General features: G+C 51.7%; 1 protein-coding gene across 3 annotated transcripts in view; it reads left to right on the top strand.

The window, feature by feature from the left end:
* The first annotated feature begins 1,113 nt into the window (after window positions 1-1,113).
* Window positions 1,114-17,444, top strand: part of TBC1D9B (TBC1 domain family member 9B) — a 45,000-nt gene continuing 28,669 nt past the window's right edge. For all 3 annotated transcript variants that reach the window (XM_081231731.1, XM_081231730.1, XM_081231732.1), the window contains exons 1-6: window positions 1,114-1,316; window positions 4,518-4,628; window positions 8,925-9,043; window positions 13,559-13,787; window positions 14,826-15,084; window positions 16,577-16,784. In XM_081231731.1, coding sequence (XP_081087857.1) covers window positions 1,199-1,316; window positions 4,518-4,628; window positions 8,925-9,043; window positions 13,559-13,787; window positions 14,826-15,084; window positions 16,577-16,784 — 1,044 coding nt within the window. In that variant the 5' untranslated portion in view covers window positions 1,114-1,198. The remainder of the gene's footprint in view (window positions 1,317-4,517; window positions 4,629-8,924; window positions 9,044-13,558; window positions 13,788-14,825; window positions 15,085-16,576; window positions 16,785-17,444) is intronic.

The following is a 17,444-nucleotide window of genomic DNA, read 5'->3' as shown; positions in this document are numbered from 1 at the left end:
AACTAAGCCCGTGTGCCACAACTACTGAGCCTGTGCTCTAGAGCCCACGAACCACAACTACTGAGCCCACATGCCACAACTACTGAAGCCCGCTCGCCTAGAGCCCGTGCTCCGCAACAAGAGAAGCCACCGCAATGAGAAACCCGCGCACTGCAGCGGAGTAGCCCCCACTCAACGCAATTAGAGATAAGCCCACGCAGCAACAAAGACCCAACCAGCCAAAAATAGATAAATTTATAAAAAAAACAAAACACCTTAAACCTCCAGGGATGATTCTAAAGTGCCCCCTTCCCTCTGGCCTTCTGCCGGATTCTGGCGGCCTCAGGCCAGATCCTGCATCCCAATTAGCCCTGGATATTCTGGATTCATGCCTATTGCCCCAGACGGCATTAACTGCTCCCTCGTTCACTCAAAAGGGTCAATGTTTGGACTGTGAGGCGGTCGACCCCTACAGGCCAGAACTGGGAAAGCAGGGGTCCACATCCCCAGCCTCCCTTTGCCGCCCGCCCCATACCCGTTCAGAAGCCCCTGCTGGCCCCAGGGCAGGCCCTGCCCCCGACCCCAAGACCACTCAGCCTCAGTGACCCCATCTATCAAGTGAGGGACTGCACTGGTTTCTGAGGACCCTGCCAGCCTCAGGGCTTCCTGGCAACCTGTCCTGGACTCCCGGAGGTTCTCTTTGTCTTAGGCCCAAGTGACAAAATTGAGTTACCACAATCGACTAACCCTTTTCCAGCCACCCTTTCCAATGTTAACACGCACTGGCTTGCCCTGCACAATCAGCCAAAACTGTATCTCCAAATGCTTTTTCTCTACATTTTCCCCGCAAACCCTGGATGGGTTTTTACAAAAGGCCAGAAGCCCTGCTAAATGTGGACCGTGGACTCAACCATTCCGGCCAGAGGCGCGTGGCCCCGGAACCTGGCCGCTCCTCCTAGATGAGGCTGCATCGCAGGGGCCTGCAGCGAGAAGGGCGAAAGGGAAGCGGACACGGCCGGACTAAGCCGGCCTGTGGCCCGACGACTGGGCGGGTGGGCGGGGCCGGGTGGGGAGAGCGAAGGGCCCGCTTGTCCCGGCGGCCGCCAGGGGGCGCCGCCCGCTCGCCTCGCCCCGCCCCGCCCCGGCCGCTCGGCTCCGCACGGTGACTACGGCGGCGCTTCCGCCTGGCCGGCCACGGCCCGGTGTGAACGGCGCCACGATGTGGCTGGGCCCGGAGGAGGTGCTGGTGGCCAACGCGCTGTGGGTGACGGAGCGGGCCAACCCCTTCTTCGTGCTGCAGCGGCGCCGGGGCCACGGCAAGGGCGGAGGCCTCACGGGTGAGAGGCGCGCGGCGACCGGGCCTGTGGGCGCCGCCGCGGGGCGGGCGAGGAGGGGGCGCCGGGCGGCGGGGCCCAGGACTAGCGGCCCAGGACAGGCCCAGCCTCGGCGCGTCACTGCGGACGCGCACGTCAGCGCGTGCGGCGGGGGCCTGGGGGCGCGAGGCCGGCACTGAGTGGGGGGTGGGAGGTAGGAACGCGAACCGCGGGTGGGAGGCAGGGACGGGGTGGGGTGGTGCGAGGTGAGGACGGGGCCAGGGACTCGAGGAAGACAGATGCGCTCGCGTTAGGAGGCGGGTGGGGAGACTTCGGTCAACCAGGGCAGCCAAGAGAAGGGTGGAGGCGGCCTCTGCCCGGACTCGCTGCCCGTGAGCTTCCCGGTGCTTAGCGGAGGCGTGTGCAGCTTCCTGGAAGGGGATTTCACAGCTGAAAGTCCGCGAGATCTTCCCGTCCTCTGCTTCTGCTTCAGTTTCTGCAAGTGTCTCCGAGGAGGGGTCAAGTGACACAAGCATTCGTTTTCTTTTGCCTCCTTCATTCCCAACTCACCAAAGAATTGCCTTTTCAGCAAGATCAGAGTTCTCCCAGCTGCTGCTGGCCTCAGCCCCCATCCCTCCAGCTTCTCCTCACCCACCTTTCCTGCTTCTTGGTGCCTTGGAGCTGCAGACCGCGGCTTAGCCGAATCACCAGTATATGTGTTCCGGTGAACCAGCCAAGGTGCCTCATTGCCCGTCTGGGTACTACACGGGACTAGACCAGACAGGCACCTCCTGGAGTGTGTGGCATTTGGGATCTAGGGGATGCCTACTGGGCATTCCCGCTACCGGTGTTGTCCAAGGTCCCTCATGCTCCAGGACCTACCCCAGGCACTCCCAAGCAGACCTGGGTCAGTCTTAGGGTCAGACCAGTGTCTGCGCTCCTCGGGTGGCCCATTGTTGCCATTTAGGACCTCAGGCCCAATGTTGACAGGTCTTCCAGTTATCAAGAGAATTTACTGTGAAATGTCCTAATTTTAAACATTAGCAGCTAATGCAGTCCTACCAGATGCAGATAGAAGCTTCCCATAGGAGACTTCTTCCGTCAGTCTTTCCTGGGCCACACCTCCTGATGTGGAAGGGACTGTACCATTCCCAAGAAACCTGTTCCCTTCGGTGCCTTGAGCTCCTTCCCAGAGGCCTCTAGAATCACAGGAGCCAGTACTGGACCTGCCTCCTGGACTAGGCTGTTCAGTGGAGGTTAGACAGCAGCCCCTCTGGAGAGACTGACCAGTGGTCAACCTTGAAGCCCATGTAGAAAAGCAGTGCTTGGGCGACCAGTATCTTTGGTTGCAGCAGCATGCCATCGTGTCAGATTTCAGTGCTTGTTCTGTGCTGTTTCTCCACAGATCATCTCAGCAGGTGGGTGGGTCCCTCTGTGCTCTGCTTTCATGTACAGAGAAGGCCCTTTCTACCACACTCATCTCTCCATGTCCCCCAAGGCAGAGCTCCCCAGGTCCCCCCTGGTGACCACACCTTGAACTCTCTGCTCCAGCTAGGTTTGGTGAGTCCTGGCATGGCCTCTGGCATGGCCTTCCCTGTGCCATCATGGACATCATGGCTTCCTGACCGCTGTCTCCCTGGGGGAGAAACAGTGATGTGGTTTTATTCAAGCTGTCTTTTAAAAACAGATACCAAGCTAGATTCTTCATTGAAGAGTGTGATGAGATGGCCTGCCCATTAAAAAGTTTTCAAGTCTTGCAATATGGATATGCCAACGGTGTAGGAATTAAAATAAAATTTCTGAGACCAGAAGAGAAACCTCAACACAAACAGTAAAAAGCAGTTTATTCCAAACACTGATAAGACTTGAATATACCGCTTTAACTGCAATTTAGAGAGGCATTTTAGAACATTTCAGTATAACAAGTGAGAGATTACAGACTCCTGACTTGGATGTATGTGAAGAGTACCTTCTTTTATAACTGGTTATTTTATTTATTAGAGACTGGAGGGGGGAAAAATCAAATTAAAAATGGAATATGAAACAAGTGTTAAAATCGAGCAATAAAATCAATAGAAATTATTCTGATATCAACAGGAAAATGGTAACAAAATATTTTCAGATCATACCAAAAGTAGCTCTTCATGAAAAGGAAAAAATAAGTTCAAATAGCAACAATGGACAGGCTTTTATGTAGCTGGATAATTCAATTAATGAAGAAGAATGAATCGAATAGTGGTAAAAGGTAGACATTTCCTCTAATTTATTGGGGAAATAGTGACATTGACAAATGTCGATGACATTTTGATGAGAAGGAAAACTTGAAATGCCCTAAAATGTTTCAGTTCAGAGATGGAAAAAAAAAAAAAAACTGGATCGGTGTTTTCCTAAATTGGACAATTCTAAAAATTTGCATGTTCTTTTTTTTTTTTTTTGCCTGTCACTGCTGTGGCCGTTGCGGAGCACAGGCTCCAGACGCACAGACTCAGCGGCCATGGCTCACGGGGCCAGCCACTCCGCGGCAAGGGGGGTCTTCCCGGACCGGGGCATGAACCCGTGTCCCCCGCATTGGCAGGCGGACTCTCAACCACTGCGCCACCAGGGAAGCCCTGCATGTTCTTTTTGTTCATGACTTTTGAGGCTGCATTATCTTCCTGTTGTTGATGTGGAAAATGATGTTACAAAATCATTGTCTTATGAAGAAGGCATCAGAGTACACAGCCAAAAAGGTCGCACATGTCAGAGAAACATGTCTTAAGAGATGTGTCTGGCAGTTAATACAACATATTGTATTATTTTTCTGGATTTTGTGATATTTGTAGTATTGTTGTTTTGTTTTTAATTGTCATTGTTGTACTTTCTCATCCTGAAGAAATACTTGTTTTCAAACCTGATATTGTATTTTTCTTGAAGAGGGCCTCTCAGATCATCTAAGCTTTGGGCCCCATAAAACCTGAATCTGCCCCTGCCTGCAAGTGTTTCTGAATCAGGAGGACAAGCAGAAGCTTCCAGGAAGAAGTGGGAGGGGATTTTTTGATAGGGATCAGACACCGGCTGAAGGCCTTTGAGGAAAAAGAAGTAATTTAACGGACCAGGGTAATGTAAGGTGTTTCACCCTCTGGGCTGGGGCTTTGGGGGCAGTGCTACCCTCATGGCTGCCTCCAGCCAGGCCCAGCTCTCAGCCCAGCCCTCCCTCACCCTCCCCTCTCTCTGCCCTGTTGCCAGGTCTTCTCGTGGGCACCCTGGATGTGGTGCTGGACTCCAGCGCCCGGGTGGCCCCTTACCGCATCCTGCACCAGACCCAGGACTCGCAGGTCTACTGGACAGTGGCGTGCGGTAGGTGCCCTGAATCACAAGGGGTGCTGGGCAGGGCCTGCCCCAGAGAGGGAGGGGACGCAGCCTGCATTCCTGCATTGGACACGGCCCACTGAGAACCTGATGCTGCCCCTTGTTCAGACAGCACAGCCCAGGCCAGCATCCAGCTTAGGAAAGCAGCTCACCTGTACACCGATGCAGGGCAAGCGGACATGGGCCCCATGAAGCCCTGGGTGCCTCTCTGAGGGCTTGGCCTTGGGCAGTGTCCATGTTCTCCTGCTAACCTTTTCTCAACGTGGAGACAGCTGATCATTATTCATGGACTACGTATTTTTTTAATTCACCTACTCACTAAAAGTTATCTGTAAACCCCAAAATCAATACTTGTGGTACTTCTGGGGTCATTTGTGGACATCTGTGGAAATGTGTGTCTGCAGAGCAATGAAAAATTTGAGTCACCAGACACACAGGTTCCCAGCTGAGGTGGAACAAGGCATCCTTATGCCTTCTTGTTTCAGCTCTCATACCATAAACATGTCTCCTTTTAGAAGTCTAAGCACCATGCTTTTCTCATTTTGTGTTATCTGTTGGTGATTTTGCTGTTTAAAATGGCCCCAGGTATAATGCTGAAGTGCTGTGTGGTGTTTTTAAGCGCGGGAAGCTGTGATGTGCCTTATGGAGAAAATACAAGTTAGATGAGCTTCCTTCAGGCATGAGTTACAGTGCTTCTGGCTTTGAGTTCAATGCTGGGGTATTAAAAATATATGTTAAATGAGGTGTCTTTAAGTAGAAAGACATATAAGACAAAGTAGTGTATTGATCGGTTGGTGAAAACGTTGTGACCAGAGGCTCGCATGAACTTAGCCCTGTAGCTCCCCTGGGAGCAGTACTGGCAAACTCAGTGTCCCAGGAGACCTTGTGGAACGTAACCATTGTGAATGCCGAGAATGGCCGGCAGTTGTCCTCCTCGGGGGACACACCCACCCTCCCAAGAGTCCAGGAGGAAGTCCCCTTTCAGCTGGACCAGCCTGGCTGAGGTCCCTGGGATAAAACAGCAGTCATAGCTGGCACTCAGACAGCACTTCCAGCATGCCAGACATGTGACCCTCCCAACAACTCCAGAAGGTGAAACTTTGATTTTCCCCATTTTGAAGATGAGGAAACTGTGGCCCAGAGGGATTAAATAACCCGCCCAAAGTCACACAGAACCACAGATCAGACCCAGAGCACCGGTTCGTGTCCACTGTGCTGAATATCTCTCTCTGCTAGAAGACACAGTGTCACTGTCCCCCAGGATAATGGTTTTCCTTGGAGACCTGAGAAGAGGTGATGGGAGTGTTTACAGCTGGACTCCAGCTTGGGGGGTTGGGGGGTTGGGGGGAGAGGTCAAGGGGTGAAGGCACCAGGGTGCCCAGAGTGGGGCACTTGCAGGAGAGAGGCTTCCTGTGTGGTAGGGCCCAGGGCAGTTGGTATGTGCCTGGGCTAAGATGAGACGCTTCACCCTAAGATGAGCCCTTGAGATGTTCATCTTTGTCTCAAGGTGTTCCTTCTCAGGAAGCAGGTGGAGAGGGGCAGTGGTAGTGAGAGCAGCCTCTCTGTGGGGAGAGAGGAGTGTGGCTACTCTGTGGGGCCTTGTGGGAACCCCACTGGTAGCATCAGGGCCTGCTGCTGGGGAGGGACCCAGCTGCACTGTGGAGCCCCTGCCCTGGTCAGGCCCCTGTACTCATCTGCTCATGCCCCTCTGTTTTTACCCACCACCTCTCTTCAGCTCTCCAAAAGCAGACACCTACTGACACCTGCCACTGAATCTCCACTCCTTAGACTGCCATTAAAGGACTTTCCAGGGTCTGCCTGCCTCCATTTCTGTCTTCCTCCCCCCACCAGCTCACACCTGGCCTTCGGCCAGAAAAGACACTTGCAGGACCTGAAGTTCCTAACCGTACCTGTCCTGGCTGGTGTACCTACAGATCGCCCCACATCCACTTTACCTCCTCCTGCTCTGTTGAGTACCTACGCAGATGTCACATCCTATGGAAAACCTTCCCAGATTCCCCAGACTCATGTACCTACCCTTCTCCCTCCTCTAGACTTGCCACGTCTCCACCGGCACTTTTGCACTGAAGGCTCACTGGCTCTCCCACTAGGCCAGCAATTCCTTGAGGGTGTGGGCAGGTTCTGCAGCTGGGCAGCCTGGATTAGCGTTATGGTGTGGTCACTTCCCAGCTAGGTGACCTTGGGCAACATACTCAACCTCTCTGTGCCTCAGCTTCATCCTATAAAATGAAAATAACTGTACCTGTCTCCAAGGTGCTCTAAGAATCAAATAAGATAATCCATAAAAAGTTCTGGAAAACAGAAATAGCACTTAATAATTTAATTAGCTATTATATTTTTTATTCCCAGTACCTAGCATAGAGATGGCATAGTTTCAGTGTTTACTTAGTGCTAAATGAAGATGGAGTTGCTTTTAACTAATAATTCTTTTAAGTGAATATATGTAAGTATTTATAATTAAAGTGTAGACAGATCCACACAGGCATTGTGGACAAAATTCCTCTGTTTTAGGCTGCAAGGAACATGTGTGTAAGAGGGTTGCATCACATGCAAATTCAACTTCCAGATTCAAATGTGGGTTCCTAGCAAAAAGAGCAAGAAAGAAGGAACTCCCTTCACCTAACAACTAGACCTTGGCCTCTGTGCACTAGGGGAAGGAGGCCATAATAGATATACAAAGAAAAATGAAAAAAAAATTTATGGATGATTTAGCAACTTCCAGAGGTAATTTCTATTTATAGTTATCTATTGTTATGATTATCACTGTGAGTTGTATGATTCTGAGTTTAATCATTTTCACATGGGCATCCTCCCACAGACCATGGGAGAGGGTCTTTCTGTGGAATTGCTTGTTAGGGTGGTGAGCCTCTTGGGTAAATGTAAAGAAACAAATCAACCGTAACCAAGTCAGGCTGGACTGTGACATGTGACAGCAATGAGCAGATGCCTGGGCCAGAGGAGATGACAGGGACCAACTCAGCCTGGCCAGGGCGGGGTCAGAGCTGAGTCTTCAGCTGATGGAAAAGCTGTAGCCAGGTAGTGAAGGATCGGGTGACCAGGGATCGGGCACCCAGCAAGAAAGGTCTGTGGTCTCCAGTCACGTTGGACTCATGTCTTTGCTAACGCTCCCTCCATGCCAAGTGTGTGGGCCTTCCGTGGTCACAGAAGCAACTGGGCCTTCTGGGTGCTTACAGTCCACAGACCGTCCCACCCTAGGATGCTGAAAAGGAAGCAGAGCCTTCACTCCTTTTCTTATTCTTGTGTTAATTCATTCAGAGAAGAGTTCTTAAGTGCAAAAACCCCATGCCAGACACATGAAAAGCCCCAAAAAGTGGGGTGCCAGAGGCGCAGGGGAAGCCAGGCCTGGCAGGGACTTCCCCCATCCCTTCAGTTCTCCTCCTGGGGTCCCTTTTCCCAATTCCCTGATGGAGGCAGTGAAAACAGCTGCCTCACTCTTTGGGAGTGGCAATGGGCTGCCTCTCTGAGTTCTCCCAGTTCCACTGGGCCTACAGTACCCACAAGGACCCCTCCCTGAGGAGGACAGGGACCCCCTCCTAGGTGGGGCAGACCCTGGGGGCCAGCCAGACACTGAAAGGGTCAGACAAGTGTTCCTGAAAGAGATGGGATCCAGGTTGGGATGTGAACTGGGATGAGGAGGAGGAGGCAAAGACCTGGGTGGGGCATCTGGCTTCAGAGAGAGGGATGGGCACCTATGGCCCAGCAGGAGACCAGCCAGCCAGAGGCCTGGAGTCCTACTGGAAGCTCCAGCTGCCATCTGTGGATGCCTAAATTCTCAGGAGAGCCACAGTCACCTATACCAAGTCTGACTGTGTCTGGCTAATCACCTGTACATGGAAGACCACATTAAGTCCTTTTATCTCGAAGAAAAGTAAGTAAGCAAACCTGCAAATGTATACACTATTTCTGGTAGGACACAGAGGAAACTAGCAGTCACTCTTACTCTGGACATTAGAGGGAAATTGAGGCTTTATTTTCCTCATGACTCTGTAATTCTATTGGAATTTTTTTATTTTGTGTTTTTATCGGGACCATTTATGACTTTTGTCATATACATAAAGAAGGAAAGAAAAAAACAAACAAACAAACAAAAAAAAAAAGAAGGAAAGAGTCAGCAGCTCAGAGATTGTGGTCACTCTGGTATATAGCAAACTAGGTCAGCCACTTTAATCTCTCTTGATTTTATGTTTAAGGCCTGGTGATTTTATGCTTTTCCTTTTCTTTATGCCACCAAACCTCTCCTAGGTTCTTCCCGCAAAGAGATCACAAAACACTGGGAATGGCTGGAAAATAACTTACTCCAGACGCTGTCCATCTTTGACAATGAGGAAGATATCACCACCTTCGTCAAGGGCAAGATACACGTAAGATTCACTTTCCACTACTGGTTCTCACTCCCTTCTCTGGGCTACCAGTGTTCACCTTTGTCATCTTCTATAACTTTCAGACAACACCATGTAGTTCTTTCCCCCATTAAACAGAGATGGAAACGAAGGGTCTGATCTTCTTCTTTTAGTGTTGAAAGGGGCAGTTGAACTCATTGTATGCAGGCCCCATCTACTGGCCAGCCACGGAGTTTAAGCTTAGCTGGGAGTTTCCATTCTCTGCAAAGGGCCTCAGAGCAAATATGCAGATACACAACTCTGATAGCCAGTTCCGTGGCCAAAAGAGGAAGAAGTTGGAAATGACAGGATAATTTTAAGTCTATTTCTATTATAAAACTAACATTACTTCAGAATGCACAGACACTTTGACCCAGCAATTCCATTCCTTGGAATTTACCCTACAGTGTATTCATATGTCCAGCATGACGTATATAGCAGGATGTTCCCTGCAACACTGTTAGCAAAAAGGCTGGAAACAGTGCTTCCCAGTCCCATGGTAAGAGAGGAAGCAGCTGTTCTTCCCTCTGCAAATCGAGAGGGCTCATGCTTGCCAACATAGCATTTATTGAGTATTTGCTTTATGAGTACTGCGCTGAGCACTTTATATTCAGAGGAATTGGTCAGTCATATGTGGTATTCTTAGTGGAATATTTTACAGCTAGCAAAATAATTATGAAGATTGTAGCAATGTGTGAAAACTTATCACAGTGATGTTTAGATTGTTTCCTCTTTAGGGAATAATTGCATAATGAGCATTTATCTGAGTGAGTGAGTGTGTGTGTGTGTGTGTGTGTGTGTGTGTGTGTGTGTGTGTGTCTTTTTCTTTCTGATGGATTATCACCTTGGGTTAGATTCCTCAGAGATCTGTTACCAGGTCAAAGTTTCATGATGCAAACTTACTCTGGGCAAGCCCTTGTGACTTCATTATGCCAGAACCTCCTAGACCTGGGCAGATGGCACCAAGAGTTCTCAGCAGTTCTCTGTGTACCTTGGGGTTCAGGGTGGGACCTGTGTTGCCTTTCTAGTTCCAGGAAAATAGACAAAGAGAGCAGAGGCAGGTCTTCACTCTCCTAATGAGCCAGCTGGGCAGTAATAATAATAACAGCAACATTATGGAATGTTTCCCTCATGCCAGGCCCAAACAAACTAACCAACAAAACAGAATAAAGTTCTAGATGAGTCAAAGGGAAAAACGGAAATTAGAAAATATTGAGGGAATCCCCAGGCCATCCAGTGGTTAGGACTTGGCACTTCCACTGCTAGGGCCCAGGTTCAATCCCTGGTCGGGGAACTAAGATCCTGTAAGATGGGAGGCCACACACACACACAAAAAACTGAGAACTGGACAGTTATGGAAATACTACTGTTTATCAGAATTTGTGAGATGTAACAAAAGCAGCACACAGGAGGAAATTTAAAGCCTTACATTTTATGTTTTATAATGTGAGGAAAAGAAGAAAGGGTGGACATTAATGAGCCAGGTGTCCAATTCAGTAATTTAGAATACCAGAGAAACCAGGAAATTAGAAAGAAAGAAATATAGTTATCACAAAAAAATTACTATTCGCTGAAGGCTCAGGTTATAGTTAGCATTTTTTTAGCAATAAAATATTTTTTAATTAAGATAGGCACCTTGTTGTTTTAGACATAATGCTATTGCGTATTTAATATACTACAGTATAGTGTAGACTTCTATATGCACTGGGAAACCAAAAAATTTGTGTGACTTGCTTTAATGCGACATTTGCTTTATTGCTATGGTTCAGAACCAAACCTGCAATATCTTCAGGGTATGCCTGTAACAAAGGGAAGAAGTTAATTCCTTAGAAAATAAAGGAATGATACAGAAGAGCAACAGGTCCAAAAACAGATGTAAAATATAAACAAACCTGTGGCAAAAGTGATCCAGGACAAAACAGAAACCTCAAATAAGTAATGTTGGGAATGAAATATGAGAGCATCTATTTAAAAAGCAAGGTAAGGGGCTTCCCTGGTGGCGCAGTGGTTAAGAATCCGCCTGTCAGTGCAGGGGACATGGGTTCAAGCCCTGGTCCAGAATGATCCCACGTGCTGCGGAGCAGCTAAAGCCCGTGTGCCACAACTACTGAGCCTGTGCTCTAGAGCACGTGAGCCACAACTACTGAGCCCGCGTGCCACGATACTGAAGCCCGTGCACCTAGAGCCTGCACTCTGCAACAAGAGAAGCCACTGCAATGAGAATCCTATGCACTGCAACAAAGAGAGTAGCCCCCGCTCGCCACGACTAGAGAAAGCCATGCAGCAACGAAGACCCAATGCAGCCAAAAATAAATAAAATAAATAAAGTTTTAAAATAAAAATAAAAATAAATAAAAGCAGGGTTAAGAAAAAAGAGAGTAAGGGGACTTCCCTAGTGGTCCAGTGGTTAAGACCTCCCCTTCCAATGCAGGAGGTGTGAGTTCAATCCCTGGTCTAGGAGCTAAGATCCCACATGCCTCGTGGCCACAAAACCAAAACATAGAACAGAAGCAATATTGTAACAAATTCAATAACGACTTTAAAAATGGTCCACAATCAAAAAAATCTTAAAAAAGAAACATAATGCCATAAACAGCTTTAAGCCCATAAATTGTAAGAAGTGAGACAAGATGGACACTCTTAAAATAGTATGTTTTAGTTTCCAGTTGCTATTGTAACAAGTTATCATAAACTTAGTGGTTTAAAACAACACAAGTTCCTTTTCTTACAGTTCTGGAGGTCAGAAGTCTGAAATGAATCTCACAGGCTAAAATCAAGGAATTGGCAGGGCTGACTCCTGGAGGCTCTAAGGGGAGAATCTGTTTCCTTGCCTTTTCCAGCTTTCAGGAGCTTCATATTCCATGATTCTTGGCCCTTACCTTTCTCTTGAATGCCAGCAGCATGGCCTCTTCAGTCAACCAGTCAGTCTCTCAACGCTTCTGGGGATTGGGATGTAAACATCTTTGGGGGAGGCTATTATTTGGTCTACCACATAATATAACTTAAACTGAGACTCACAAAGAAATAGGAAACTTGAATATGCCTAAACTATTAAAGAAATTGAATCAGTAATTTAAAATCTGCCCAGTGATTTTTACAGTCCAGTTGTATCAGCCAACAAACAGAATCCCAGTCCTGTGGGCCAGGCCGTTCATTCCCATTGGTGAGGACCGTTACTCCTGAGTAGAGGCCAGCAGACAATGCAGAGAAAAATGCAAAGCAGAGTGTCAGCCCCTCTGTTCCCTGCTTGGGGGTCTCCCAGGTGGGGAGAGGGGACTGCCAACTGAGACCCAGGAAGGTGGCCTGAGGGACAGGGTGCCGTGATGGCCCACAGGCTGTCTGGGGCCCACCTTTCCACTGGTGGGGCCCCTTCCCCAACCTCCCAGTAGGTGCATTTGAGGGCAGCAGAAGACAAGGGCAGGGCCTTAGTAACAAGAAGGGTGCTTTGCCAGAGCCTCTTTCCCAGACATAGAGCTAGTTCCTGCAGTAGTGTTCTGGGGAAGCACCAGAGGCAGCTTGAGAGAGAGAAGAGGTTGGAGTTGCAGCTCCAGTGGTACTGGCTGTACTGAGATGGAGGTACACCTTACCTTTGGATCCTCACCCTAACTCCTGGCTGTTCTCCCTGCTCATGGATACAGGAATTCAAGGCTGCCAGGAGGCTCAGCAGAAGCAGCAATCTGGGCCACAACACTTGCCTTGAATTACGTTAGCTTATCAAGTCATCATCCCCCTGGAATATCTGCATGTACATTTTGAGCCAAATGCGCTAAGAACCTGTTTTACCCCAGGAGGTTTGGGGTTGGCTTTGTGGCCCAGGGTGATGTCTCTGGGCACCCTGAGCCCAGTGAAGATGCTAGCGGGATACAGCATAGATATGCCCTGAGTTGGTTGGCCCTGTGGCTGGTCTCTGGACCCTGAGCTGGGTAGGTCCTGAGCTGGGTGGGTCCTATAGCTGGTCTGTGGGCCTTGAGCAGGGGCAAGAGGCAGGAGCCCCCTGGAATGTGGGGGCGGGGGAGTATCAAGTACAGAACATCCTCCAAGACATTGTCACAAGAAATGCACGTCACAGAACAGTGCCACAGCAAGATCCCATTTGGGCAAAGAAAGGGGGGAAGGAGCAGATTGCATGTATTTGCTTAAAGGTGCATCAGTGCCAGCCTGTCCGGGAGGAAACCAACAAAGTGGCTACAGCAGCAGAGGAGGTGGAGACTCCCTTCTCACTGAACACGCTTTTCTACTACTTGCATTTTTTTACCATGTTTATGTATTATATTTTTCAGATATTTACATTAAAATAACTAAAATGTAAATTTAAAAATTCCCTTCTCTGATCCAGTAGAGATAATAGCTCAGGGAGTTAGGGGAACTTGCCCAGCATCTGTCTGTCCAGAGCAGATGACAGGCCTACGTGCTTGTGGCCCTTGGGCCAGCGTCCAAGAGTCCTGGGTCCCGCCACTTGAGTTCCCTGTGGGAACCAGTCCTCTTGTCCTCCTACAGGGCATCATCGCAGAAGAGAACAAGAACCTGCAGCCCCAGGGAGATGAGGACCCTGGGAAATTCAAGGAGGCTGAGCTGAAAATGCGGAAGCAGTTTGGGATGCCCGAGGGAGAGAAGCTGGTCAACTACTACTCCTGCAGCTACTGGAAGGGCCGCGTGCCCCGGCAGGGCTGGCTCTACCTGACCGTCAACCACCTGTGCTTCTACTCTTTCCTGCTGGGCAAGGAGGGTGAGTGCAGGCAGCAGGAGTGCCCCCTGTGTCCCCCCTAGCCCCAGTCCCCCAGCTGGCCCCGTCATCCTCAGGGCATCCTCCTCTGCCCTCACCCTCGACCTTGCCTCTAGAAAGTGTACCGCCTCCCCAGACTGTCGAAGTTGCTGAGGGCTGTCCCTCCTCGGCCCCCGGATTTTCTGTCCCCACACACCCACCAGAGGGTCTCCCCAGAACCTAGTGGCCCACGACCAGAACTCCAGACTTGAACCAGGCATCACCGGGCTCTTGGGGGCTCCTGTCATGTGTACATCAACTAGCACAGTTCTTCACATAGTGACCTGCACAGGGCCTCCCCTCTTTCAGGTAGACTGCCAGGGCACCCATCACCCCTGAGCGGCTCCAGGTTATATGGTGCCTCGGACGTGTGCCCCTGCAGCCGCCTGCTGCAGGTCCCTGCCCACAGGAAACCCTGGCCTCGGGACAAAAGGCAGACTCCCAGCCAGTGCAGTCTGCTGCTATGTCGCCCCTAGAAAGAGCCCCCAGGGCTTTAGCTGCTCTCAGTGTGGCCTTCCCTGGGCCCAGCAAGGCCGGCTCCCAGCCATGCACACACACCTGTCACAACCTCCCCTGCCTTTCTCCCACCTTTGCGTCTCCTCCTCAGGCAGGAGCCAGCGTCCTCTCTGTGTTGGTCACACCATGTGACTTGTTCCCACATCAGTGCCCTCCCACTAGGTGGGGCTTCTCAAGTCCAGGGGCTCAGCTAGCTCACCTCTGTTTGTTCATTCATCTCATCCTTTAGCCATTTGGTGGGCAAACCCAGGAGATTCTCGGGGCTGGGCACTGGGTTGGCCCAGGACGGCCCAGTCCCTCCTCGTGGAGCTGGTGTCCCAGCATAGCTAGGCTCAGGCGTGGGTCTGGGGGGTGGGGAACGGGCAGGCAGTAAATGCTGCCCGCTCCCCCACATGGGTTCCAGGCCCAGGCAGGAGTCAGGAGCCTGCCTGCCCAGCCGTCCAGCTGGTCTGGCCTGATGGTGTGCCTGTCCCCTCTGGTGTCCAGTGAGCCTGGTGGTGCAGTGGGTGGACGTCACCCGGCTGGAGAAGAACGCCACGCTGCTCTTCCCTGAGAGCATCCGCGTGGACACCCGGGACCAGGAGCTGTTCTTCTCCATGTTCCTCAACATCGGCGAGACCTTCAAGCTCATGGAGCAGCTGGCCAACCTTGCCATGCGGCAGCTACTGGACAGCGAGGGCTTCCTGGAAGACAAAGCACTGCCCAGGCCCCCCCGGCCACACAGGAACATCTCGGCTCTGAAGCGGTGCGTTGTGCCTCCCCCACCCCCAGCAGGGACCTCCTCACCCTTCACAGGCTCCCTGCGTGGAAAGGGGGCCAGGTGAAGGGGTGGTTTTCGATAGTGGGGAGGGCACCAGGAGGTTCCCGGAGGCGGCGTCCTGAAAATCCTACCGCTGACGCTGACGTGGAGGGAGTTCTTCACGTATGACTTCTCGAAGCCCCGGGGCGGGGAGGCTCTCTCAGGCTCCTTGGTCTCAGACAGGAAGCTGAGCCACAGGGCGGTAGAGCAGCGTGCCCCGGGCCCCAGGGCCTTGGCTCTAGGTGAGCAGTGGAGCCCAGGACAGGCGCCCCACCACGTCAGCCAGGGCGTCCCCAGAGGCCTCTTCAGAAAGGCTGCAGAACCCCAGCTCAGGGTGCACCGCTTCCATCCCGCCATGATTGACAGCTCTTCTCAGGACCCCTGGGCCCTGACCCCAGGCCCCAGGAGACAGCCCTGCACAGGTCTGAGGTCTCTGCCACCCTGTCTGTGGGAATTGGTAGACAGAGGAACAATTCACTGGGGCTGGCCCCTCCGGAGCACTCTGTTCTCGCTCTTCCGTTGCAGCTTAGGGGAAACCTGTAGGCCAGCCAGGAGCTCAGGGATTCCCTGAACCCCTGGGTCCCACAGCCAGATTCACACCTGTGTGCGCAGAGACTGTGGCCTAGGCCCAGACTCTTGGGTGCGCCTTCAGGACCAGAACGCTGTCCAAGGGCATTACTTTCCTGATGCGAGTGACACGGTGGCTTTCAGAACCTTCCAGAAAGAAAATGAGCAGGGCCAGACTTGATAGTCTCTGGCATTGTCCATCGAGGTGTGCCTGCCAGGCCGAGCTCACGCTGGTAGCGGCCCCCATGGGGCTGGGAAGAGAGAGATGTTTACGAGAACAGGGCCACCGTAGGGGCGAGGAACAGGCTACCGGGCCCCTGCCTCACACAGCCATCGGACTGGCGAGTGTGCATTTCCATTAAGCAACAGCACCCTGTGTTTTTTTCTTTTGGCTTCAGCACGGGGCATGTGGAATCTTCGTTCCCCTACCAGGGATCGAACCCATGCCCCCTGCAGTGGAAGCATGAGTCTTAACCACTGGACCGCTGGGGAAATCCCAGCACCCTGTGTTTTAGTCTTGACTCCACACCTGCCTGTCGGGAGGCCTTGTCTGAGTTTCTAGGTGGGGCTGGTCTTCCTAATGAGAAGCGGCAGGGCGGGTGCAGGCACCCTCTAGGCACCACCCACCGTCAGTACCGAGCATGCTGTTTGTTGACCACTCTGCTGGTCATACGGATGTCCACGTTTTACTACTTGACCATTCAGTGTGCATGTGTTATTGAACTCTGAGATCCCTGGGCACAACTTGCTCACAGGAGGACCCCCACGAGCCTGAGTCCAATGTGGAAACCGAGGGCATGAGGCCGCCTTGTGAGTGTGCCAGCCCCAACTCTTGTCCGCTTTTCTATCTCCCCCATCTTGGTTTCACCAGAGACCTGGACGCTCGAGCCAAGAACGAGTGCTACTGTGCCACGTTCCGGCTGCCTGGGGACGAGCGCCTGGACGGCCACACAGGCTGCACCCTGTGGACCCCATTCAACAAGCTGCACATCCTTGGCCAGATGTTTATCTCCAGCAACTACATCTGCTTTGCCAGCAAGGAAGAGGATGCTTGCCACCTCATCATACCCCTGCGGGAGGTGAGCCCTAGGCCCTTGCCAGCTCTGCCCTCTCTTACCAGGGCATGTGGCCAGGTCCCCAGCCCAGGAAGCCCCTCAGGATTTAGTGATGTGAGTACAGAGGGCACATGGTGGTTCATGTGCTCCCTGAGCACCTGTCCTGTACCAGGCCCTGGTGGGAGTGGGTGCACTGGTTGCCCCCTCAGGGATCAACCTCACCTGGTGGGGAGATACAGTGGGCTTTGGCCTGCCAGCAGAGCTCACAGTGGGACATAAGAAAACCTCAACAAGGACCCACACCTCCCTGGTCAGAGCCCAGTGGCCTCCTGCAGGTGAGTGTCCCCTAGTCCTGCCTCCTTGGGCCTTGCAGCTAGACTTTGGCAAAGCCGTGCTTTGGCTGCGCTTGGAGGACTCTGGTCCCACCCCAGCCCCGTGTTACTCTCAGGGGCCACCTCACTGTTCCTCTCCTGACACCTGCCTTGGCTGTGGCTCAGGCTCTAGCAGAGTCGTCGGAAGTCAGCTGTTACCTTTCAGGAGTGGGGTCAGCTATCACCTGTCAAGGGTGAGGTTAGCTCTCACCTGTCAGAGTTATTTTTTCTCCAGTTTCTTGGGCTTCCACAGTGACTCTGGTAGAAACAAGGCCATTTGTCCTGTGCTGCCGTGAAGGTGTAGACAGTGAGG

Source organism: Mesoplodon bidens (assembly GCF_964165515.1).
Source record: "Mesoplodon bidens genome assembly, chromosome: 4".
Lineage (NCBI taxonomy): Eukaryota > Metazoa > Chordata > Mammalia > Artiodactyla > Ziphiidae > Mesoplodon > Mesoplodon bidens.
The sequence above is the reverse complement of the archived record's forward strand: the minus strand, read 5'-3'. Positions and strand labels throughout refer to the sequence as shown.